This window comes from Nerophis lumbriciformis, linkage group LG19, assembly GCF_033978685.3.
Source record: "Nerophis lumbriciformis linkage group LG19, RoL_Nlum_v2.1, whole genome shotgun sequence".
Lineage (NCBI taxonomy): Eukaryota > Metazoa > Chordata > Actinopteri > Syngnathiformes > Syngnathidae > Nerophis > Nerophis lumbriciformis.
This window is the reverse complement of record NC_084566.2, coordinates 38,504,901-38,531,293: the sequence shown is the minus strand read 5'-3', so window position 1 is coordinate 38,531,293 and position 26,393 is coordinate 38,504,901. Positions and strand designations below refer to the sequence as shown.

General features: G+C 42.2%; 1 protein-coding gene across 1 annotated transcript in view; it reads right to left on the bottom strand.

Moving 5' to 3' along the window:
• Positions 1 to 246: 246 nt before the first annotated feature.
• mfsd14a2 (major facilitator superfamily domain containing 14A2) overlaps positions 247 to 26,393 on the bottom strand; it is a 50,263-nt gene continuing 24,116 nt past the window's right edge. The window contains exons 6-12 of the mRNA XM_061978801.1: positions 21,669 to 21,887; positions 16,882 to 16,995; positions 11,261 to 11,332; positions 11,065 to 11,177; positions 9,202 to 9,299; positions 8,971 to 9,128; positions 247 to 1,951 (exon numbers count right to left, since the gene is read on the bottom strand). Coding sequence (XP_061834785.1) covers positions 1,739 to 1,951; positions 8,971 to 9,128; positions 9,202 to 9,299; positions 11,065 to 11,177; positions 11,261 to 11,332; positions 16,882 to 16,995; positions 21,669 to 21,887 — 987 coding nt within the window. The 3' untranslated portion in view covers positions 247 to 1,738. The remainder of the gene's footprint in view (positions 1,952 to 8,970; positions 9,129 to 9,201; positions 9,300 to 11,064; positions 11,178 to 11,260; positions 11,333 to 16,881; positions 16,996 to 21,668; positions 21,888 to 26,393) is intronic.

Here is a 26,393-nt window from a genome sequence, read left to right as displayed (position 1 = left end):
GTTCAAGGACCGCCAACATTAGAAGGACAAAGCAGCGCTCGCCAAATACTCTCATTAGTGAAGCATGTTTAATACAAACAGTGGAATTTCTAACAATTAGGAAGGTTTGTGTCATGTTTGTCCTCCTGCAGAAACCTGCAGGGAGCCACTAGGGCGGCGCTAAAGAGCCCAAGCTAGAGTGAAGCGCCACATGTTTCGCCTTGTTTCAAAAATCCTGCGAAAAATCAAAGACGCAAAGTCCAAAGCTTTAATTGTACAATAAACCTTTAATAAATAGTTTCATTAGTTTCCCATATTTACATAATAACCACCTTGACTTAATGTCGTCCTTCTCGTTTCTTGGCTGATTTTAGGCACAGAGAGATAGAGAGAGGGGGAAGAGAGGCCACAAAATACATGGTCTTTAAAAAAATGTAACGCCAGCAGGTACGTGCACACACTTCCTGTTTCCTTGTACGGCGCAACCATGGCGACAGAAAGTCCCGGCGGCGCTGCGACCCGTTCAGCAAATGGGTCAAAGGTCGCACATCTACTACAGTCAACTCTGAAAAAGGGGGGCAGGGCAAATCGACACCGTTGACGGAGCCCAGTTTGGTCCAGTGTGGGGATTTTAAAAGGTGATATTCAAATATTTATTGTAAATAAAATAAAAAGATGTACATAAGTTTGGAACTTTCGCTGACTTTTTAAAGAAAAATGTTAACCAACGTGAAATGCTTGTTGCGTGAAAAGAGACGGACGCCTGTTTAAATCGTCGGGATTCCTAAAATGTTTTCTTTAAAAAGGTTATACATATTTATAGATACGGACATTAAAAAAAAAATAGTATTAAATCTGGAGACAGAAAATTTAAGACATCATGACCAGGAAATCAAAATCACTCAACACACACACACACACACACAAAAGAAGAAAATTGGCACTAATGTTTACAGTGAAGTAAGGAAGTGTTGGCTAAGTGATGTGTGGGCTGAAATGCACTTGAGACTTTTTTTGGGGGGAAATTGAGATGGTTGTAATCCTGCAGCAGACTGCCGCCACCTACTGACTGGCACAGTAACTGCAGTTAGGTCGATGCCATCCTAACAAAGAGTATACAGCAGAGCTTCAAAGTATCCCAGAAATGGGCCAAATAATATGAGCACCACAGGAACTATTTAGTTGTTTTTAAACCTAATTATTTTTGCCATAATTAAAAAAAAAATGATGGCGACACACAGCGATGAGAAGGAAAAAGAAAAGCTCGTAAGAGCTCCGATGGGAGCAATAGCATCAGATTACAGCCTTCTCAGACCGCGGTCGTCATACAGGTTGTGTAATGTCCATACATCTCTGCAATTACATGTTCGTATTTATATTAGGTCACTTCAAGGCAACGTTTGTTTGTTGTAATAAAACCGTAATGACAAAAAAAAAGCTAAATTTGAATGGTGAACACAAAGAAAAAGTGTGGAGCTGATAAAGTGGTCTCTGTATGCACGTGTGAAGGACAGAAAGAGTGGTCTGCTTTTTGGACTTCCGCGATAAAAAGTTAGTAACGCTTGCTCCAGAAAGGGGGAGTGGCCAAGTGAGAACACACCGCGGCCCAAAAAAGAGAAAGTGGACACACGCTCTTCTTCTTCTTCTTCTTCAGAGTCCTGCTTGTGCTGCACAGGACAAGTCTTCACATAATGAAATTGTGACATAAGGGGGGGGCTGGGGGGGCTAAGCCCCGCCCTCGCCCCCCCGGCTGCTGAGGCTATACACTACTGTCCTCCAACAGCGGCTCCTTGCCCTCGGCGCCGCTGCCTTGCGGGCTGTGGGAGTGACTCTGTGCCCCGTTGCTGTGCTTCTTGTAGGCGCCGGGCCGCGCGCCGGGCCCCGTGTGCTCGGGGATGAAGAGCGCCACCAGCAGGGAGAGCAGCACGGAGCAGGCGCCGAACAGGAAGGGGGGGCCCGGGATGATGGCGCTCTGGAGGGATGACAGGAATTGCACGGCACGTGCACGCGTTATTCTCACTCCTCTCCTTGACCCGTAGCGAGATGGCCATAGTAACGCAAAGTGTCCCATCCCAGTGGCACTTCCACAACTTAACAGGACACGCAAATGACAGGATGGGGACTTCTGTCATCACATCTCTATACAAATAAGTGGGAGTCGTCACCATTCCTCACTCCTTCCGGAGTTGGGCACCCGCAAAGCACCACTTTTCATTGAGTAATTAATGCCTTATTTTCAAAGATTACAGGTAAAAGCCAGTAAATTAGAATATTTTGAAAAACTTGTACATTATATTTATTCATTGCACACAGACTGATGCATTCAAATGTTTATTTCATTTAATTTTGATGATTTGAAGTGGCAACAAATGAATATCCAAAATTCCGTGTGTCACAAAATTAGAATATTACTTAAGGCTAATACAAAAAAGGGATTTTTAGAAATGTTGGCCAACTGAAAAGTATGAAAATGAAAAATATGAGCATGTACAATACCCAATACTTGGTTGGAGCTCCTTTTGCCTCAATTACTGCGTTAATGCGGCGTGGCATGGAGTCGATGAGTTTCTGGCACTGCTCAGGTGTTATGAGAGCCCAGGTTGCTCTGATAGTGGCCTTCAACTCTTCTGTGTTTTTGGGTCTGGCATTCTGCATCTTCCTTTTCACAATACCCCACAGATTTTCTATGGGGCTAAGGTCAGGGGAGTTGGCGGGCCAATTTAGAACAGAAATACCATGGTCCGTAAACCAGGCACGGGTAGATTTTGCGCTGTGTGCAGGCGCCAAGTCCTGTTGGAACTTGAAATCTCCATCTCCATAGAGCAGGTCAGCAGCAGGAAGCATGAAGTGCTCTAAAACTTGCTGGTAGACGGCTGCGTTGACCCTGGATCTCAGGAAACAGAGTGGACCGACACCAGCAGATGACATGGCACCCCAAACCATCACTGATGGTGGAAACTTTACACTAGACTTCAGGCAACGTGGATCCTGTGCCTCTCCTGTCTTCCTCCAGACTCCGGGACCTCGATTTCCAAAGGAAATGCAACATTTGCATGGTTGGGTGATGGTTTGGGGTGCCATGTCATCTGCTGGTGTCGGTCCACTCTGTTTCCTGAGATCCAGGGTCAACGCAGCCGTCTACCAGCAAGTTTTAGAGCACTTCATGCTTCCTGCTGCTGACCTGCTCTATGGAGATGGAGATTTCAAGTTCCAACAGGACTTGGCGCCTGCACACAGCGCAAAATCTACCAGTGCCTGGTTTACGGACCATGGTATTTCTGTTCTAAATTGGCCCGCCAACTCCCCTGACCTTAGCCCCATAGAAAATCTGTGGGGTATTGTGAAAAGGAAGATGCAGAATGCCAGACCCAAAAACGCAGAAGAGTTGAAGGCCACTATCAGAGCAACCTGGGCTCTCATAACACCTGAGCAGTGCCAGAAACTCATCGACTCCATGCCACGCCGCATTAACGCAGTAATTGAGGCAAAAGGAGCTCCAACCAAGTATTGAGTATTGTACATGCTCATATTTTTCATTTTCATACTTTTCAGTTGGCCAACATTTCTAAAAATCCCTTTTTTGTATTAGCCTTAAGTAATATTCTAATTTTGTGACACACGGAATTTTGGATTTTCATTTGTTGCCACTTCAAATCATCAAAATTAAATGAAATAAACATTTGAATGCATCAGTCTGTGCGCAATGAATAAATATAATGTACAAGTTACACCTTTTGAATGCAATTACTGAAATAAATCAAGTTTTTCCAAAATATTCTAATTTACTGGCTTTTACCTGTATTGTCCAAGCTAAAGGACCCGCATTATAAAACTGTTCAACAAATTTAAATGTTTAAAAAAGTTAGCACAACAGTGTTGCAAGTGTATTAGTCAGACAGCCTAAAAGTGGTTTTAGTAGGGGTGTAACAGTACACAAAAATTTCGGTTCGGTACGTACCTCGGTTTAGAGGTCACGGTTCGGGTTCATTTTCGGTACAGTAAGAAAACAACAAAATATACATTTTTGGGTTATTATTTACTAAATTTGCAAAATCTTCCACCAAAAATATTTTCCTTAGTGGAATATTTCATGTGAAGTAATGGGAACCTTGGATAGGTCAATAATTCATAATAACATTGATTTTGATTCAATATTATGTTTTGAGCAATGACAGTTTGAAAGAAAAAAAACCAGCTTTGTTTTATTAGTCAACATTGCAACTTTTTCTAAATTACATTTAACCTTTAAGCTTTTTTATTTCACTTTTGTGAATGTTTGTGTTTATTTCAATAGTATTTTTAGAATGTGCCGTGGGCTTTTAAAACATTAGCTGTGGGCTGCAAATGGCCTCCGGGGGCACACTTTTGACACCCCTGTTATAGATAATAAAAAATTAAATGTGATAAATCTATGGATGAAAAGCAGAGCCTGGCGACGCATGCACGTTTATCATAACTCTCTCTCTCTCTCTGTCTCTGCCCCTTCCTCACCAATGCTGCTGCGCACACAATTTGTTTTGTTTTTAACCCCTTCTTAACCCTGAACGTACATCTAAAATACACGCAACACTAACTCAAAATGCCGGACATTTGAGGCATTTAAGGATCTCCGCCCTGACAGCTCCGCAAAAGAGGACATGTCCGGTGAAAAGAGGACGTATGGTCAGTCTATCGTAGCCCGTTAACGGCATGCTAGCAGCTAACGGGCTCAAATGTAACGCACGTTGTGTAAACAATGCACACCGAGGCACAACACACTACCGTGTGTTGTGCCTCGGTGTGCATTGTTTACGCAACGTGCGTTACGCTACTTAATATATCCGTGTGGAAACTCGTTCGGTACACCTCCGAACCGAACCGAAACCCCCGTACCGAAACAGTTCAATCCAAATACACGTACTGTTACACCCCTAGCTTTTAGTAAGCCCTATTGGGAAGACCATGCTTTGTGTGTCTGCAGCATTAATGCTAATGGGGAGTGTGCCTCCAAGAAGCATTATTGTGTACTTGATTTACATCTGCACTTGTCCAATGTAACACATGTCATATCCTATCCACTTATTTCATCTTAAATTGGTTTTAAATACAGATACAAGCAAGGTAATGGTTTTCTCTCATTCAAGGGTGCTACTGGAAAATATTTCAAGTATTGTAACTGGAGATGTCCGATAATGGCTTTTTTGCCGATATCCGATATTGTCCAACTCTTAATTACCGATTCCGATATCAACCGATACCGATCTATACAGTCGTGGAATTGACACATTATTATGCCTAATTTTGTTGTGATGCCCCGCTGGATGCATTAAACAATGTAACAAGGTTTTCCAAAATAAATCAACTCAAGTTATGGAAAAAAAATGCCAACATGGCACTGCCATATTTATTATTGAAGTCACAAAGTGCATTATTTTTTTTAACATGCCTCAAAATAGCAGCTTGGAATTTGGGACATGCACTCCCTGGGGGTGTATATTGTAGCGTCTCGGAAGAGTTAGTGCTGCAAGGGGTTCTGGGTATTTGTTCTGTTGTGTTCATGTTGTGTTACGGTGCGGATGTTCTCCCGAAATGTGTTTGTCATTCTTGTTTGGTGTGGGTTTACAGTGTGGCGCATATTTGTAACAGTGTTAAAGTTGTTTATACGGCCACCCTCAGCATGACCTGTATGGCATTCACTGGTGTGTGTGAGAAGCCGTAGATATGTGATTGGGCCGGCTCGCAAAAGCAGTGCCTTTAAGGTTTATCAGCACTCCGTACTTTTCCCTACGTCTGTGTACCACTTTGTATAGCGGCGTTTTAAAAAGTCATACATTTTACTTTATGAAACAGATACCGATAATTTCCGATATTACATTTTAAAGCATTTATTGGTCGATATTATCGGACATCTCCAATTGTAACATCAAATGGAAACCCTATAGAGGTCTTAAATTACAAGTACTTGGGTTTTACTCTTGACCAGAAGTTTTCTTTTAAAGCCCATATTAACAACTTGGTCTCTAAGCTTAGGGTAAAGCTTGGTTTCTTTTTTAGAAATAAAAACTGCTTCTCTCTTAAAGTCAGAAAGAAATTGGTGACAGCGACTATCTTGCTTGTAACTGCTTATGGAGACGTGCTTTATTTTAGTGCTTCATCTAAATGCCTCCAGTCCTTGGACACTGTTCTTCACTCAACACAAAGATTTCTTACTGGCTGTCGTAGTCTCACCCACCATTGTCACCTGTTTATGAAGTCAGACTTATCTTCAGATACACACATTGGCTGACTATCATTCATAAGGCTCTTTTAGGTTTAATGCCTCCATACTTGTGTACTTTGTTACAAAGAAAAAACAGCTCTTATGCATTACGTTCTAACAATTTGTATGTTCCTCATGTACGGACTGAATTTGGCAAAAGAGCTTTTAGCATTGCTGCCCCTCTGGCATGGAAGGCATTGCAGACCAAACTGAAACTCACTGAACTACTTTCGTTCTGTCCTGAGGGACAGACAGCGAGAGGTTTGCACAGTGCCTGTGTTTTTAAAAGGTGTAAATCTTTATTGTTTTACACTTCTCTTTTATGTATTTTAAAATGTACGTTTTAACGTAAGACTTTTCTGAAACTGCTCTGTGACATGTGCTGTTGACCTCTTGGCCAGGTCACCTTGGGAAAGAGATGTTGATCTCAATGGGTTTTCTTAACTAAGATTCTACCGCTTGATATCACATACAACAATGTAACATTAAGAAGTGGAAAGTTAGCAACACTAGCATAACTATGTGAGCTACATCTTAACAGCAATGCTGGGTAAGCTTATTTGCTGAAGACAAACAAAATGATCAAACATAACTCCTACATCTGTAGCTGAATGACAGATAGTTGGCAGAGCTCCAGGTTGCATTTTAGGACGTGTAGGAAAGCCTGTTTATTTATTTCTCCTTCATAAATGATTAATAGGAAAATGTATATTGTATATGTACCACTTCGTGCTAAGAAGTTACTTTTTATGTTTTTTACGCTGAAAGGTTTGCTTAGACCTAGACTTAGTTGTTACTAGGGATGTCCCGATACGATATTTGCCAAAAATTGCGTATCGGCAAGGCATGGGATAATGCTGATCCAGATCCAGTTTAAAAAAAACCTCCGGTCCGTGTTTTCCAAAGGCACCTATTTAAATAATACATTCCACTTTTCTGCTGCTCCGTAATTTCCGGTCCGCATTTTCCAGCACACCTTCAACACATCCACAATTCTCACGCAGTTGCTTTTAGCTGCTGGCATTACACGACAGGCTCTTCACACACTTTCCTGTGTCTCCCTCTCACAGACAGCGAGCGCACCTTCGTACACACGTCACATACTGTCACGTCATACGTCACATACGTATACGTCCTCTCCCAGCAGAGAGCGAGGTAGCGGCATGGCTAACGTTAGCTGTGATGCTAGCGCAGCCGCTAAGGTGCGCGCCTGCTCAAGCGTCCTCTGCGCATAGCAAATCTATGCCACGCACAAAATCAAATAAAAAAATAAGCGCATAACAATTTTCGACACACGGACACGACAGAGACAACAGTTTTCGTCATCATTGTTCAAATATTGTGACGTCTGTCGAGACGCTTATCTCCATTCGGTGCCACACGTCCAGACTCCACACCATCAAAATGGCAAAAATTTCCACATCAACACCGTATGAAAAAATTTGTGATTTTTTTAGTTGTGATTTCCTTCTCTGCATGAAAGTTTAAAAGTAGCATATATTAATGCAGTATGAAGAAGAATGTTTTAATGTAGACATGCAAGCCTTGAAAGAACATTTTGAAAATCAAGACTACATTTCCTGCAAATGGGTGCATTTCTACCCTATATTTTAACTTTAGATTTATTCTCATATCAAACTCTTTTGGCTGTCTTTTTGACACTTACATCCGGCGCCCCCCTCCACACCCTGGATTATAAATAATGTAAATAATTCAATGTGATTATCTTGTGTGATGACTGTATTATGATGATAGTATATATCTGATAGTATTTATCTGTATCATGAATCAATTTAAGTGGACCCCGTCTTAAACAAGTTGAAAAACTTATTGGGGTGTTACCATTTAGTGGTCAATTGTACAGAATATGTACTTCACTGTGCAACCTACTAATAAAAGTCTCAATCAATCAATCAAAACACATAGAATCATCATACTGCTGTGATTATATGCATCAAGTGTTCATTCAAGGCTAAGGCAAAATATCGAGATATATATCGTGTATCGCAATATGGCCTTAAAATATCGCAATATTAAAAAAAGGCCATATCGCCCAGCCCTAGTTCAATGATGCCATTTCTGTTTGTCATGTATAATTTTGTCTATTTTGTGTTTATCCTTGAATAAACAGGTCAGTTTCTTGTTACCAACCATTGTGTATTATTCAAACTCCCCTAATTCAGCTGGCTAGTTGTTATCAAGAGTACTAAAACCCTTTTCAACATGATTCTGACAACTAAGTAGGCTAAATAACTTCAAACTTTAATACATGCTCGGATAGGCCAGTATCGGTCAGTATCGGTATCGGATCGGAAATGCAAAAACAATATCGGTATCGGATCGGAAGTGCAAAAACCTGGATCGGGACATCCCTAGTTGTTACTGTGACTTTCTCTCTTTTGGCCTCCTCTCTTACTGTTTTTAAATCGCTCTTAAAAACAAACTTTTATTCCCTGGCCTTTAACACTTGTGATCTCCATCCTGCTATGGCGTCCCATAATGCACCTGCTGTGAACCCGTTTCTCTGGTTTTTTTTGGTTTGTTTGTTTTTTTATCGTGCTCTGTTTGTGTTGTGTTTGCTCGTTTTTCTTGTGTTATCTTTTAACCTGCCAATTGTACAGCACTTTGGCTACCACTGTGGTCAATTTTAAATGTGCTTTATAAATAAAGTTGATTTGATTTGATTCTATAGTTAGTTTCCGACAACAAGGATGACTATTAAGCAAATTTACAGGCAGTTTGCGAAGGCTCACCTCATCTGTGGGGTTCGCCATGTTGGATTTGGCACCTTTCTCTGAGCCGTCCGTGTCGGTTAGCTCCACGTGGAAAAGGTAGAAGACGAAGCCGTAGAGCGCCGGGCCCAAACCGTTGCACAGGCCTCGGATGCCCGTGATCATGCCCTGGACCACACCTGGAGCATTACAATACATGGGTCAAACAGCATTCCGGGTAATCCAGACAACTTTGTTTTTTGCAGTGTAGACCTTGTTGGTCAGGATCGGCGTTGCGGGACACGATGGCGCTGATGGCTGGGAATGTGATGCTGGACATGGCCGCCACAGCTCCAGCTGCCCACATCATCCTGCAACACACGGAAGACGACTTAAGGCGACGAAGCGACTTCATTGTGTACAAGAGTCGCAAATAAAGTTACAAACTTACAAGAATAAAGTCCTCAATTTTCAGAGAACAAGTACTTTCAGTAAGTAATATTTTTGCGAGAGAAAAGTCAACCATCAACACGATTCAGATAAGATTAAAGATTCATATTTTTTTTTTATAAAACCAAAGCAAAATTACTTTTTAATCTAAAATAAGCAAATGTATTCTGGGAAATAATATATACATTAGGAATTTGCTTTTGTATCAGCCGGGAATGTGATTGTATCCATTCATTTAAGATGATGAGTCCCTCTGGTGGTGGGAGGTGGCACTCCAACAACAATGTGAAGAAAGAAAGAACTACCGTATTTTCCGCACTATTAGCCGCACCTAAAAACCACAAATTTACTCAAAAGCTGACAGTGCGGCTTTTAACCCGGTGCGCTTTATATATGGATTAATATTACGATTCATTTTCATAAAGTTTCGATCTCGCAACTTCGGTAAACAGCCGCCATCTTTTTTCCCGGTAGAACAGGAAGCGCTTCTTCTTCTACGCAAGCAACCGCCAAGGTAAGCACCCGCCCCCATAGAACAGGAAGCGCTTCTTCTTCTACTGTAAGCAACCACCCGCCCGCGTAGAAGAAGAAAAAGCGCGCGGATATACCGTACGTTTCATTTCCTTTGTGTGTTTACATCTGTAAAGACCACAAAATGGCTCCTACTAAGCGTCAGGGATCCGGTTCATGAAAAGACGCAATCTCTCCATCCGCACACGGATTACTATTTCACAGCAACTGATATTCCTGTGAACCGCACTGTGGATATAACGGGAGCACGTACGGTGAATATTCGCACCACAGGGAATGAGAAGTCATCCTTCACTGTGGTTCTAGCTTGCCATGCTAATGGCCAGAAACTTCCACCCATGGTGATATTCAAAAGGAAGACCTTGCCAAAAGAGACCTTTCCAGCCGGCGTCATCATAAAAGCTAACTCGAAGGGATGGATGAAGAAAAGATGAGCGAGTGGTTAAGGTAAGTTTAAGTTTACGCGAAGAGGCCGGGTGGCTTTTTTCACGCAGCTCTGTCCATGTTGATATACGTATGTTTGTGATTGCACATTTGCGTACATTTTGGGAGTGAACAGAGTTGTTAGAACGCTGGTTTTTAATATATTATTAAAGTTTGACTGACCTATCTGACTGTTTTTTTGACATTCCTTTAGCGCAGTTAGATGCGGCTTACAACACCGGGCGGCTTATAGGTGGACAAAGTTTTGAAATATGCCGTTCATTGAAGGCGCGGCTTTTAACCCAGGGCGCCTTATGGTGCGGAAAATACGGTAATCCACTTTAAATACATGATAAATGGGTTATACTTGTATAGCGCTTTTCTACCTTCAAGGTACTCAAAGCGCTTTGACACTATTTCCACATTCACCCATTCACACACTGATGGCGGGAGCTGCCATGCAAGGCGCTAACCAGCAGCCATCAGGAGCAAGGGGTGAAGTGTCTTGCCCAAGGACACAACGGACGTGACTAGGATGGTAGAAGGTGGGGATTGAACCCCAGTAACCAGCAACCCTCAGATTGCTGGCACGGCCACTCTACCAACTTCGCCACGCCGTCCCAACCACCTTGACCTTCCTTTATTGGAGTCCTGATGATTTCCCAAGAGACATATTTACTATTACTACTATTTCTATTTAATGAGCAGCAGTGCCAACAAGCAAGGACTCACCAGGGCTGCGAGCCGAAGCCGTACCAGGCCAGCTGGAGGATCTGGAAGCCAAGGCCTAATAGGATGGTGTTCTTATTCCCGATGGAACGCATCAGGATTCCTAGAACCACCGTCTGGGGAGTGGGGAAAACCAATATAAATGTTATAAGAATTTTTTTTAAATTTAGGAAATGCTATCTTATGTTAATTTATGTACCTGAGCTAATATGGAGAGGATTCCCACCACGGCAATAAAGGCTGCCACTGTCGCCAATGAGAAGCCTATGACCTGATGAACATTTAGATAAAATCCAGTATTGTCATTTCTTCCTTCTGGCACCAGCATCACAACAACGGTAGTTTCTCTTGTATCTATTCTTACAGTGCACCCAGAATGTATTCACAGCTTAATTTTTTTCCCACATTTTGTTATATTACAGCCTGATCCCAAAATGGAATAGATAAAATGTTGTCCTCAAACTTTTACACACAATACCTCATACTGACAATGTGAAAAAGTATATTTTTTTTAGAAATGTTTGGAAATGTATTAAAAATAAAAACATGTACATAAGTATTCATAGCCTGTGCTTGATACTTTGTTGATGCTCCTTCGGCAGCAATAACAGCCTCAAGTCTTTTTGGATACGATGCCACAAGCTTGGCACACCTATCTTTGGGCAGTTTCGCTCATTCCTCTTTGCAGGACCTCTCAAGCGCAGCCATTTTCCGATCTCTCCAGAGATGTTCAATTGGATTCAAGTCTGGGCTCTGGTTGAGCCACTCAAGGACATTTAAAGAGTTGTCCTAAAAAACATTCCTTTGATATATTGGCGTGTGTTTAGGGTCCTTGTCCTGCTGAAAGATTACCTGTTGCTCCAGTCTGAGTTCTAAAGTGCTCTGGTGAAGGTCTCGGTACATTGCTGCATTCAGCTTTCCCTCTATCCTGACCAGTCTGCCAGTTCTTGCTGCTGCAAAACATCCCCACAGCATGACACTGCCACCACCATGCTTCACTGTAGGGATGGTATTGGCCTGGTGATGAGCGCTGCCTGGTTTCCTTCAAACATGACGCCTGGCATTCACGCCAAAGAGTTCAACCTTTGTCTCATCAGTAGGGATGATGTCCGTTAAGAAATTATCGAGTTCGAGCCTATTATTGAATCCTCTTATCGAACCGATTCCTTATCGAATCCAGAGTCATACCAAAGACTATAAAAATGGGACCCTTTACCTCCCTGCTTGGCACTCAGCATCAAGGTTTGGAATTGGGGGTTAAATCACCAAAAATGATTCCCGGGCGTGGCCACCGCTACTGCTCACTGCTCCCCTCACCTCCCAGGGGGTGAACAAGGGGATGGGTCAAATGCAAAGGACAAATTTCACCACACCGAGTGTGTGTGTGACAATCATTGGTACTTTAACTTTAACTTAATAGGTTGGTGTGTGTGCACTAGAGATGCGCGGTTTGCGGACTCCGCGGATTATCCGCGGGTCGGGCGGTTGAAATAAAAAAAAAATTAGATTTTATCCGCGGGTCGGGTCGGGCGGTTGAAATAAAAAAAAATTAGATTTTATCCGCGGGTCGGGTCGGGCGGTTGAAATAAAAAAAAATTAGATTTTATCCGCGGGTCGGGTCGGGCGGTTGAAATTTAAAAAAATTAGATTTTATCCGAGGGTCGGGTCGGGCGGTTGAAATTAAAAAAAATTAGATTTTAAATAGATTCAGGCGGGTGGCAGTTAAACCAATTGGGAAATATATATACATAGTTAAATGTTGTTACCCACATACGAAAAACGAGCAGGCACCTGCAGCATATGCCACAACAGAAGAAGAAAAAAAAAGAAGAGATGGACACTTTTATGGAGCGGAGAAGGGACGCCTCGCCGGGGTCCGGGACCGAGGCCCCTTCCCCCAAAGGGTCCCACCGGGAGCCGTAGCTGAGGTGATCCGCGAGAAGGGCCCGACGCACGTCCAGGGTCACCACCGCGCCCACCGCACCGACACCCCGCCTTGTCCGCCTTCGTCGCGGCCGGCGTCACGCGCAGCAGGTAAGCAGCTTACCTGCCCGCCACCCCCGTGGCCGGGGGCTCGTAACAGGGGTCACTCCGCCCGCCACCCCTGTTGCCGGGGGCTCGTAACAGGGGTCACTCCGCGCGCAGTGCACTCACGAAAGGGGTGGGGCTCACCCTGGTGAGCCGAGTGGGCCACTTTTGGTAAGCAGAACTGGCGCTGCGGGATGAACCGAACGCCGGGTTAAGGCGCCCGATGCCGACGCTCATCAGACCCCAGAAAAGGTGTTGGTTGATATAGACAGCAGGACGGTGGCCATGGAAGTCGGAACCCGCTAACCTGCCGAATCAACTAGCCCTGAAAATGGATGGCGCTGGAGCGTCGGGCCCATACCCGGCCGTCGCCGGCAGCGAGAGCCGCGAGGGCTAGGCCGCGACGAGTAGGATGGCCGCCACGGTGCGCGCTGAAGCCTCGGGCGCGAGCCCGGGTGGAGCCGCCGCGGGTGCGAGGGACATCGCACCTCCACGCGCTTGGAGGTGCGCTCAGCGCGGCTCCCAGATGATTGCGCACTGGTGTGCGTCTGGGCCGTGACAGCGTGGCACGCATTGAATGTCTCTGCTGCATTGGATCAGTCTCCTTTCTTTAACAGGCAAAAGCTTTATAACCTCACTAATGCCTTGCATCGTCTATATTAGATATATAACAACGGGCGGGTGCGGTTTTGATTGATGTCAGTTTGGTCATTTGTCAGTTTTGTTTTGATGTCAGTTTTTTGTTTTGATGTCAGTTTTGTCATTTGGTCATGTCATTTGATGTCATTTGATGTCAGTTCGGGTGGATGCGGATGGTTGACGACTTTTGTGATGCGGTTGCGGATGAAATAATTGCCTATCCGCGCATCTCTAGTGTGCACTGAGTTCCAAAAGCCGTAGATGTTATTTGACTGCGCCAGCACACTGTTTATATGGAGGAAAGGCGGACGTGACTGAGGATAGCATGCGGCCGTTATAGGGTGAAGGTTTCAGGTGAGAGAGGACTCTAAAGGCACGCCCCCAGTGAGCATATAGTGCTGCTATGTGCGTTGTAAATAAAAAAAAATTGCCAACAAACATCACCAACATGGACGACGTGCCGCTCACTTTCGACATCCCGGTGAAGCACACTGGAGAAGAAGGGGACCAGCACGGTAGAGAATCCATACGCACAACGGGGCAAGAGAAGTTGGCTTTTACTGTTGTGCTAGCTTGCTATGTTAATGGACAACGAGACTGACTTTGAAAATGAGGAGATCTGGCGTGTTTGATGGAGAACTTGCCCAGCTGCTCATTTCAGACACAAAAGATGAGGACTTTGATGGATTTATGGATGAGGATTGATCAAAAAATAATGATAAATACTTCAATAAAGTACAACCAAACTCAGCTTTGCTCCTGCTGCCTTTTTAAAACAGCATCCATGCATGCTAGTGTACGTTTTAAGATAGCGTATGTTTAACCATGCCTGCGCCCAAAAATACACTGTGCCTTATTTATGCGTTAAATACAGAAATAGCACCCGTAACTGACACGGCGCCCTTTAGTACGGTGCGCCCTACGGTCGCGAAAATACGGTATAGTGGCTTCGATAACGGGAACCGGTTCTCAAAAAGGGATTTGAATCCATGGAATCGGTTCTTTTCTTATCGAACAATCGGGAGAACCGGTTTCGAACATCATCCCTACTTATCAGACCAGATTTTTTTTTTCTCCTGGTCTGATAAAGTCTTTCAGGTGCATTTTGGCCATCTGGTCACTCTAACATTCAGGCCTGATTGGTAGATTGCTGCCTACAAGGTTCTCCTCTCTCCAGAGAGGAATACTGTATCTCTGACAGAGTGACCATTGGGTTCTTGGTCACCTCACTGACGATGGCCATTGTCCCCAGATCGCTCACTTTAGACGGCCGGCGAGCTCTCGGAAGAGTCCTGGTGGTTACAAACTTCTTCCACTTACGAATGATGGAGGCCACTGTGCTCATTGAGACCTTCAAGGCAGCAGATATTTGTCTGTACCGTTCCCCCAAATTTGTGCCTAGACACAAACAATTAATTCTTCATTCTTGGTTTGTGCTCTGCCATGCACTGTCAAGTGTGAGACCTTAAATATAGACAGGTGTGTGTCTTTCCAAATCAAGTCCAAACACCTGAATTCACGACACGGGTGGAATCAAATTAAGCTGTAAGAACATCTTAAAGAGGCTCACTTTTGGGCTTCATGGCAAAGGCTGTGAATACTTAAGTACCGTATTTTCCGCACTATTAGCCGCACCTAAAAACCACAAATTTACTCAAAAGCTGACAGTGCGGCTTATAACCCGGTGCGCTTTATATATGGATTAATATTAAGATTCATTTTCATAAAGTTTCGGTCTCGCAACTACGGTAAACAGCCGCCATCTTTTTTCCCCGTAGAAGAGGAAGTGCTTCTTCTTCTACGCAAGCAACCGCCAAGGTAAGCACCCGCCCCCATAGAACAGGAAGCGCTTCTTCTTCTACTGTAAGCAACCACCCGCCCCCATAGAAGAAGAAGAAGCGCGCGGATATTACGTTTCATTTCCTTTGTGTGTTTACATCTGTAAAGACCACAAAATGGCTCCTACTAAGCGACAGGTTTCCGGTTCATGAAAAGACGCAATCTCTCCGTCCGCACACGGACTACTATTTCACAGCAACTGCCTAAAGACTTTCAAGAAAAGCTGGCTACTTTCCGTGCATATTGTAAAAACAAGATAGCTGAAAAAAAGATCCGGCCAGAGAACATTATCAACATGGACGAGGTTCCACTGACTTTTGATATTCCTGTGAACCGCACTGTGGATACAACGGGAGCACGTACGGTGAATATTCGCACCACAGGGAATGAGAAGTCATCCTTCACTGTGGTTCTAGCTTGCCATGCTAATGGCCAGAAACTTCCACCCATGGTGATATTCAAAAGGAAGACCTTGCCAAAAGAGACCTTTCCATCCGGCGTCATCATAAAAGCTAACTCGAAGGGATGGATGGATGAAGAAAAGATGAGCGAGTGGTTAAGGTAAGTTTACGTGAAGAGGCCGGGTGGCTTTTTTCACGCAGCTCCGTCCATGTTGATATACGACTCCATGCGCGCCCACATCACGCTGGTTTTTAATATATTATTAAAGTTTGACTGACCTATCTGACTGTTTTTTTGACATTCCTTTAGCGCAGTTAGATGCGGCTTACAACACGGGGCGGCTTATAGGTGGACAAAGTTTTGAAATATGCCGTTCATTGAAGGCGCGGCTTATAACCCAGGGCGGCTTATGGTGCGGAAAATACGGTACATGTGATTTCTCAGTCAAAAAAATAAAAAATATACAAAGAAAAAAAATGTTTTCACATTTTCATTATGGTGTGTGTAGAATTATGAGGACAAAAACACATTTAATCCATTTTGGAATAAGGCTGTAACATAACAAAATGTGGAAAAAGTGAAGGGCTGTGAATACTTTCCAGATGCACTGTATACTCTATTTAGGTCATAAACACTGACATTTGTTTTGTAGACACACAAAGACACGTGGACTTAAAAAAACAAAGGAGTGGTTGTGACAGACTTGTCGGACCCGTTTATCTGACTGTTTACAAAAAGTAAGTGACTAGAACTTCTGACACAGTTTGATGGCATTTGATAATCTTCCTTGCACAAAGCTGCTATTATTTACAAACAAATGTCACACCCAACACAAGTCAACCACACTCTTTTAAAAAAAAAACACAGTTAGCTGTATTGTTTAGAATTGCACAAGTAAGGGGGAATTGTTACCTGTCTGAGATACAGGAAGAAGCTGGAGTATTGTCCCGCCTCAGGGAGGTAGGAGAGGAACACTGTGATACAGATGAGCAGCACCGTGGAGTCCTGGCCCACTTTGCGCAGAGACTGAAAGGCAATAAACGACAAGATGAATAAATGATATACGCTGACCATTCAGAAGTCCTATCAATGTTGTCGGTGCAAAAACATAACAAAAACTTCCGGCTCAACTCCCTGTCCCAGACACACGACCAGAGGTTGAAATCCATGCTTAAACAACATTTACAAGTATCATGCTGCCATCTGTATGTGAGGGTGTAAATATCCAGATGTGTGCAGATGACACGGTTATTTATATTTCAGGACGCTGAAATGGTTGCCAGAAAACTTACAGCAGCCATGGAGAAGGTGGCAAGATGACTACATGACTCGTCTTACATTAAACTAGGGATGTCCCGATCCAGGTTTTTGCACTTCCGATCCGATACCGATATTGTTTTTGCATTTCCGATCCGATACCGATACTGACCGATACTGGCCTATCCGAGCATGTATTAAAGTGTAAAGTTATTTAGCCTACTTAGTTGTCAGAATCATGTTGAAAAGGGTTTTAGTACTCTTGATAACAACTAGCCAGCTGAATTAGGGGAGTTTGAATAATACACAATGGTTGGTAACAAGAAACTGACCTGTTTATTCAAGGATAAACACAAAATAGACAAAATTATACATGACAAACAGAAATGGAATCATTGAACTAGGGCTGGGCGATATGGCCTTTTTTTAATATTGCGATATTTTAAGGCCATATTTCGATACACGATATATATCTCGATATTTTGCCTTAGCCTTGAATGAACACTTGATGCATATAATCACAGCAGTATGATGATTCTATGTGTTTTGATTGATTGATTGAGACTTTTATTAGTAGGTTGCACAGTGAAGTACATATTCCGTACAATTGACCACTAAATGGTAACACCCGAATAAGTTTTTCAACTTGTTTAAGTCGGGGTCCACTTAAATTGATTCATGATACAGATATATACTATCAGATATATACTATCATCATAATACAGTCATCACACAAGATAATCACATTGAATTATTTACATTATTTATAAACCAGGGTGTGGAGGGGGGCGCCGGATGTAAGTGTCAAAAAGACAGCCAAAAGAGTTTGATATGAGAATAAATCTAAAGTTAAAATATAGGGTAGAAATGCACCCATTTGCAGGAAATGTAGTCTTGATTTTCAAAATGTTCTTTCAAGGCTTGCATGTCTACATTAAAACATTCTTCTTCATACTGCATTAATATATGCTACTTTTAAACTTTCATGCAGAGAAGGAAATCACAACTAAAAAAATCACTAATTTTTTCATACGGTGTTGATGTGGAAATTTTTGCTATTTTGATGGTGTGGAGTCTGGACGTGTGGCACCGAATGGAGATAAGCGTCTCGACAGACGTCACAATATTTGAACAATGATGACGAAAACTGTTGTCTCTGTCGTGTCCGTGTGTCGAAAATTGTTATGTGCTTATTTTTTTATTTGATTTTGTGCGTGGCATAGATTTGCCGTGCGCAGAGGACGCTTGAGCAGGCGCGCACCTTAGCGGCTGTGCTAGCATCACAGCTAACGTTAGCCATGCCGCTACCTCGCTCTCTGCTGGGAGAGGACGTATACGTATGTGACGTATGACGTGACAGTATGTGACGTATGTAAGAAGGTGCGCTGCTGTCTGTGAGAGGGAGACACAGGAAAGAGTGAGAAGAGGCTGTCATGTAATGCCAGCAGCTAAAAGCAAGTGCGTGAGAATTGTGGATGTGTTGAAGGTGTGCTGGAAAATGCGGAACGGAAATTACGGAGCAGCAGAAAAGTGGAATGTATTATTTAAATAGGTGCGTTGGAAAACATGGACCGGAGTTTTTTTTTAAACTGGATCGGCATTTTCCCATGCCTTGCCGATACGCAATTTTTGGCAAATATCGGCAGCCGATCCGAAAGAAAACGGCAACAATTGATTTGGTAAACAAATATAAAATGTCATCTTTTCCAAATATAACTGTAAATAATACAAAATGTTAGTGAATATCGTTACCTGGGTGTCATTTTAGAGCCAACACTTGGCTTTAAAAAACATATCAAACAGATGTGCCAGAGTCTTAAATACAACATAAAAATGTTCAAATGTATCAGGAATTCGTTAACACGGGAGGCAGCTCAAACTTATTTTAATGCAATGATTATGTCTCGTTTTTATTATTGTATAACGTGTTGGTCCCAGGCAAGCAAAATTACACTGAGGCCATTGGACACCTTGCACAAACAATCGCTCAAAATCCTTGCCCAAAAAACCCCAACACCACCATCACTGTTTAGTTCTCCAAAAAGATAAACTGTTAAATTTAGCGAACATTCAAAGATTAGCATCAATACAAATGACCCATCGAAACCTAAATAACACTGCACCAGCGCCACTTAAGCACTTTGTCCAGTTTACATCTGCTGTGACAACAGGACACACACGAGCCTCCACCAGGGGGCAGTGTAGCGTACCCAGATGTAAAACCTCCTTTGCACAAACAGCCTTTTCATATAAAGCGATAAAGGAATGGAACGGGCTCACAACAAACTTGGAAAGTCTAACAGATGACTCTTCAGCAATTGAAGTTAAAAAGTGGCTTTGGAGCAATCAAAGCTGCTCACACGGTCAATAAGGTGGACACTATGATTGACATGTCAACTTAATGTGTATTATATTTATCCATGAGAGCATTTTGTTGTAAACTGTGAGGTGTGGCGGTTAAAATCATGGTTGTTTTTACAAATGATGACAGATGTGAACAAGAGCATGTATTGTCTTTGTGTGATGATGTAAATGAGGTGTGGTTGTATTGTATATTAAGTATGTGTCAATGAAAGGGCATTTTATGACTTTTCTTAATTTGATTACATGCTATAGTATGATTTTATTGTCATAATTTTATTGCATGATTTTTGTATCCCTTTAATTTAGGTAGCCAGGAACTGCAGATGGAAATTAGCTATTTAGCTATAATATGGTACAGAACATATCTGTCTTTGAGCTTAATGTTTCTGTGCATTGTCCCTTCAAATAAAGACTAAAAATAAAAAAAAAATAAAAGTGCAATTGTACTGAAAGATCACACGTTATACCCGAGGGGTGTCGTACAAAATCAATTCACATACAAATCGCAATTCTTATTTATTACAATTCCGAATAGATACAAATTTTTCAGGAATACGTTTTTAAAAAGTAGTAAATAACCCCGCAACCTGTTCTGAAAATGTTTAAAAAAAAAATACACTAGATAATTTATTGCGAGAATTGGTTTGAATCGAGAATCATGTTTGTGGCGTCTTGGCAATGCCGGCATTTTAAGTGGCTGATAAGGTTTGATGTGTTTCAGCACAATGTTTATTTCCTTCGACGTGGAATGTTTGCAGAACATTTGATGCAAACAACCCGATAAAAGTTTCCTTGTTACAGTGGCCAAGCAACAGCCATAGCAATGACGCTTAGAGTATCCTCCGGGCTACCAGTGAGCACTGTAATCTACTGTACAGAAAAACATACTACAAATATTATAACGTCTGTCGAGACGCTTATCTCCGTTCGGTGCCACACGTCCACACCATCAAAATGTAGAGGCAAAAATTTCCAGATCAACACCGTATGAAAAAATTTGTGATTTTTTTAGTTGTGATTTCCTTCTGTGCATGAAAGTTTAAAAGTAGCATATATTAATGCAGTATGAAGAAGAATGTTTTAATGTCGACATGCAAGCCTTGAAAGAAAATGTTGAAAATCAAGACTACATTTCCTGCAAATGGATACATTTCTACCCTATATTTTAACTTTAGATTTATTCTCATATCAAACTCTTTTGGCTGTCTTTTTGACACTTACATCCGGTGCCCCCCTCCACACCCTGGATTATAAATAATGTAAATAATTCAATGTGATTATCTTGTGTGATGACTGTATTATGATGATAGTATATATCTGTATCATGAATCAAGTTAAACAAGTTGAAAAACTTATTCGGGTGTTACCATTTAGTGGTCAATTGTACAGAATATGTACTTCACTGTGCAACCTACTAATAAAAGTCTCAATCCATCCATTTTCTCAATCAAAACACACAGAATCATCATACTGCTGTGATTATATGCATCAAGTGTTCATTCAAGGCTGAGGCAAAATATCGAGATATATATCGTGTATCGCAATATGGCCTTAAAATATCGCAATATTAAAAAAAGGCCATATCGCCCAGCCCTAGTTTCAATGATGCCATTTCTGTTTGTCATGTATAATTTTGTCTATTTTGTGTTTATCCTTGAATAAACAGGTCAGTTTCTTGTTACCAACCATTGTGTATTATTCAAACTCACCTAATTCATCTGGCTAGTTGTTATCAAGAGTACTAAAACCCTTTTCAACATGATTCTGACAACTAAGTAGGCTAAATAACTTTAAACTTTAATACATGCTCGGATAGGCCATTATCGGTCAGTATCGCTATCGTATCGGAAGTGCAAAAACAATATCGGTATCGGATCGGAAGTGCAAAAACCTGGTTCGGGACATCCCTAATCACGATATAAGTGTTCTATATCGGTCCATATCGATAACTATTGATATTTTTATGACCTAAAAAAGGGCACTTGACAATCTCTTATTTAATGTGGTAAATCTTACTGAATGGGGTAAAAAAACAAATGCGGTGGATTGAATTACACGCATAGCATGGGCTGACTCACAGCGAAAGGATCAGCCTGTTCCCAGGAAATAGGCGCTCCCCACGATGCCGGCCTCATCTTCTCTGGCAGGGACTCAGGCACAGCCACCAGGATGAAGCAGATGTCTAACAGTGCGATAGCGGTGGCCAGGATCACCACCAAGGTGTCGCCGTAGGCCTCCGACAGGTAGGCCCCGATGGCCGGGCTGGTGACAAGGCTGGCGGCAAAGGTCGCTGACACCTGGAGGGAAGGGGAAGGGAAGGAGTGGTGGCAGAAGTACGTCATTTGGGGTAATGATAGACTCTGCCAACATTGTTATGTGGCTAATTGTGCTCAGGGCAAACCTGTTTGTCTACTAGCTGGCTCAATCCTTGCCCCAATTTTATTTGCGCTTTACCTTCTCCCCCTTGGTTCTTTTTTTAGGAAGTACAGTATTGCATTTCATTTTTATGCCGATGATTGCCAGATTTATTTTCCCATGGCACAAAATAACACGGTTCAACGTCTTATTGACTGCCTGCACGACATCAAAGTCTGGCTTTCAGCTAACTTCCTGAGCCTAAATGAAGATAAAACAGAAGTTATGTTGTTCGGTCCAAGTCGCTCTCCCTCCCCCAATGTTGACCTCGGCACTCTGACCCCGTATCTCAGCGACTGTGTCACAAACCTGGGGGTAAAGTTCGACTCAGATTTTAAATTCGAAAAACAAATCAGCAGCGTCGTACAAAAAAGCTTTTATCAATTACGCCAAATAGCGAAAGTGAAACCGCTTCTATCAGGACATGATCTTGAGAAATTAATCCACGCCTTTATCTCGACTCGTCTTGACTACTGTAATGCCCTGTATGTAGGCATTAGCCAGGCCTCCCTCGCCCGCCTGCAGCTCGTGCAGAACTCTGCTGCTAACACAGACCCGCAGACGTGAGCACATCACCCCTATTTTAGCGTCCCTTCACTGGCTCCCTGTGCGTTATCGAATACATTTTAAACTCCTTTTATTTGTTTTTAAATGTCTAAACAACCTCGCGCCAACCTATCCCTTCAGCCTTACTGCCCCACCCGATCCTTAAGATCAGCTGCTGTTGACGGTCCCTGACACAAGGCTGAAGCTTAGAGGTGACAGAGCTTTCGCCGTTGCTGCTCCCAAGCTCTGGAACGACCTACCCCTGATTGTTAGACAAGCCTCCTCTCTTCCTGTTTTTAAATCTCTCTTAAAAACATACTTTTATTCCGTGGCTTTTAACACTGAGTGATATCCATCCTGCAATGGCGCCCCATGATACACCTGCTGTGAACCTGTTTTTATGTTTTTATTTATTCTATTTTATTTATTTATTTTTTATCGTGTTCTGTTTGTGTTGTGTTGTGTTTGCTCGGTACTCGTTTTATCTTTTAACCTGTCCATTGTACAGCACTTTGGCTACCCCTGTGGTAAATTTTAAATGTGCTTTATAAATAAAGTTGATTTGATTTGATTTGATTTAGTTGGATGTCTTCAACATGTGATTATCCATGTGTTAAGGAGGTTATTTGAATGACAGAGCAATTGTTCTTTTAACCCCCAATCAGTGTCATATAAACTAAGCCAATGCTATTAATTGAACCACAAATGTATTATTGTTAGAGGCGGTCCTGGCTAGATTTATGCCCTGAGCGAAACCCCCCCCCCCCCCCCCAATCTGCCAAAAAAGATTTACCACCAAACTCCGCCACCAACACAACAACAGATAGTAATTTTTGTATTATATCATCTTAAATACAAAAAGATAAAGTATATTAGAAGGTATTTAATTTAGCATATAGTGTATAGCAATAAACCATTCCACAGTCAGGACGTCTGTGTGAAATTGACAAACTAGGTTAGGTTGCCTACGGGTGAAATTAGTTGCATGCTATGATGCCACAATTCTTATAGTTGCTCGTTCAGCAAAACTGAACCAAATACAGTCGTCTTTTGTGGCTAATAGCGAAATGCAAATTAATAGCCTACTGTCACTCACGTCACTTTGTCACCAATTTGCCCGTCCTTTTGGCAAATCATTGTTTTTATACAGAGCGCGTGAAATTGATGGTCTGGTTTGGTCCGCTGATTTTCTGCCCTTGAGGGTAGACTTATTTCTGCCTTGAGCTCTATATACAGTTGCAAGAAAAAGTATGTGAACCCTTCTGGATTACTTGGATTTCTGCATAATTTGGACATTAAATGTGTTCTGATCTTCATTTAAGTCACTGTGCAGGGTGGAAAAAGTATGTGAACCTTTGAATTAAATACTGGTTGAGCCTCTTTTGGCAACAATAACCTCAACCAAACGTTCACTGCAATTGCAGATCAGACTTGCACAACGGTCTGGAGGACTTTGGGACCATTCCTCTTTATAAAAGTGTTTAAGTTCAGCAATATTCTAGGGTGGGGTCTGGTTTAAATTGCTCTCTTGAGGTCATGCCACAGTATCTCAATCAGGTTGAGGTCAGGAATCTGACTGGGCCACTCCAGAATGCGTATTTTCTATTATTTAAGCGATTCTGTTGTTGATTTACTTTCATGGGTCATTGTCCTGTTGCATCACCCATCCTCTCTTGGGCTTCAGTTGGCGTACAGGTGCTCCTAAGTTTTCCTGGAATATGTTTTGATACAATTGGGAATTAATTTTTCTGTCGATGACAGCAATCCGTCCAGGCCCTGAGGCAGCAAAGCAGCCCCAAACCATGATGCCACCTCCACCATATTTCACCATTGGGGGGTGGTTTTGATGTTGGTGTGCTGTGCCTTTTTTTTCCTCCACACATAGCGTTGTGTGTTCCTCCCAGACAACTACATTTTGGTTTCATTTGTCCACAGAATATTTGACCAGTAGTGCTGTGGAACATCTAGGTGCTCTTTTGCAAACTTCAAACGTGCAGCAATATTTTTCTTTGACAGCGGTGGCTTCCTCCGTAGTGTCCCCCCATGAACTCCACTCTTGTTTTATGTTTTCCTTATTGTTAAACTGGTCAACAAAAATGTTAGCATGTGCTAGAGATTTTTGTATGTCTTTAGTTGACACTCTAGGATTATTTTTCACTTCATTGAGCTTTCTGCGCCGTGCTCTCACAGTCATCTTTAAAGGTCGACCACGTTTATGGAAAATAGCAACAGTGCTGAAACTTTCCCCATTTGTAGACAATCTGTCTTACCGTCATACTTGCCAACCTTGAGACCTCCGATTTCGGGAGGTGGAGGGTGGGGGGGAGTGGTCGGGGTGGGGTGGGGGCGTGGTTGGGGGCGGGGCTAATAGGGGAGGAGTATATTTACAGCTAGAATTCACCACATCAAGTATTTCATACATATATACATATATATATATATATATATATATATATATATAAGAAATACTTGACTTTCAGTGAATTCTAGCTATATATATATATATTTATTTTATTATATATATATATATATATATATAAATAAAAGAAATACTTGAATTTCAGTGTTCATTTATTTACACATATACACACACATAACACTCATCTACTCATTGTTGAGTTAAGGGTTGAATTGTCCATCCTTGTTCTATTCCCTGTCACTATTTTTCCAACCATGCTGAACACCCTTTCGCAGGTACCCAGAAAGGTTTCGAGTACCACCAAAAAAACGGAATCTCTGAAGACAGTATAAAAATCTGTGTTAAAGGTGTACAAATACTGTTTGTATAATAAGCTTGTTATTTTTTACAAATGAGGGTTAAGAGTTCAGTACTAAAAAAAAAAGAAAAGAATGTGGCTTAAGTACAGTTTTTTAATTGAGCTGCTGCATTTTTTGGTTGGGTTGTTTATTTATTTTGAGTAACTTCTATACATTTCTAAAAGGGGAGGAATGTAATAGTGATCTATGTTTGTCTGTTGCCATCTCCTGGTGAATGTTGGCTATAGTGTACTGGGGTTACTTTTTGGTTGGCCAACGATTTACGTGGTGTTGCGCACCTGACGTCACTCGGGTCCGCATGGAGCTGGAGGGGGCGTGGCTTCCAGCGCCGCCTGAATTTCGGGAGATTTTCGGGAGAAAATTTGTCCCGGGAGGTTTTCGGGAGAGGCGCTGAATTTCAGGAGTCTCCCGGAAAATCCGGGAGGGTTGGCACGTATGCTTACCGTGGACATAAAAATCAAGGCTTTTAGAGAAACTTTTGAAACCCTTTCCAGCTTTGTGTAAGTCAAAGATTCTTGATCGTTGGTTTTTAGATAGCAACTGTTCACATCAGTCAATACTTCCTTGAGAACAGCGAACTCAAAACTGGTGTGTGTTTTTATAGGGCAGGGCAGCTTTAACTATCACCTGTATGTAATCTCATCACATTGGTTGAACTCCAGGTTGGCTGACTCCTGGCCCCAATTTACTCTTGGAGAAGTCATAAGCTTAGAGGTTCACATACTTTTTCCATACCTACAATGTGAATGTTTACAAGTTGTGTTAAAATAAAAAAAAACAGGAAAACATAAAATTTTAAGTGCAGTATTAGTTTAAGAAGACTGTTTGTCTATTGTTGTGACTTAAATGAAGATCAGATGCCCAATTTATGCAGAAACCCAAGTAATCCCAAAGGGTTCATATACTTTTTCTTGCAACTGTAAAACCCAGGCGGAAATGTGCCGGCCCATGGATGAGATGAGCAGAGGTGTTAATGACCTGCACTTATGGGTGTAACGGTACGTGTATTTGTATTGAACCATTTCGGTACAAAGCGAAAGCGGTTTGCCGACATTTTTCAGCAG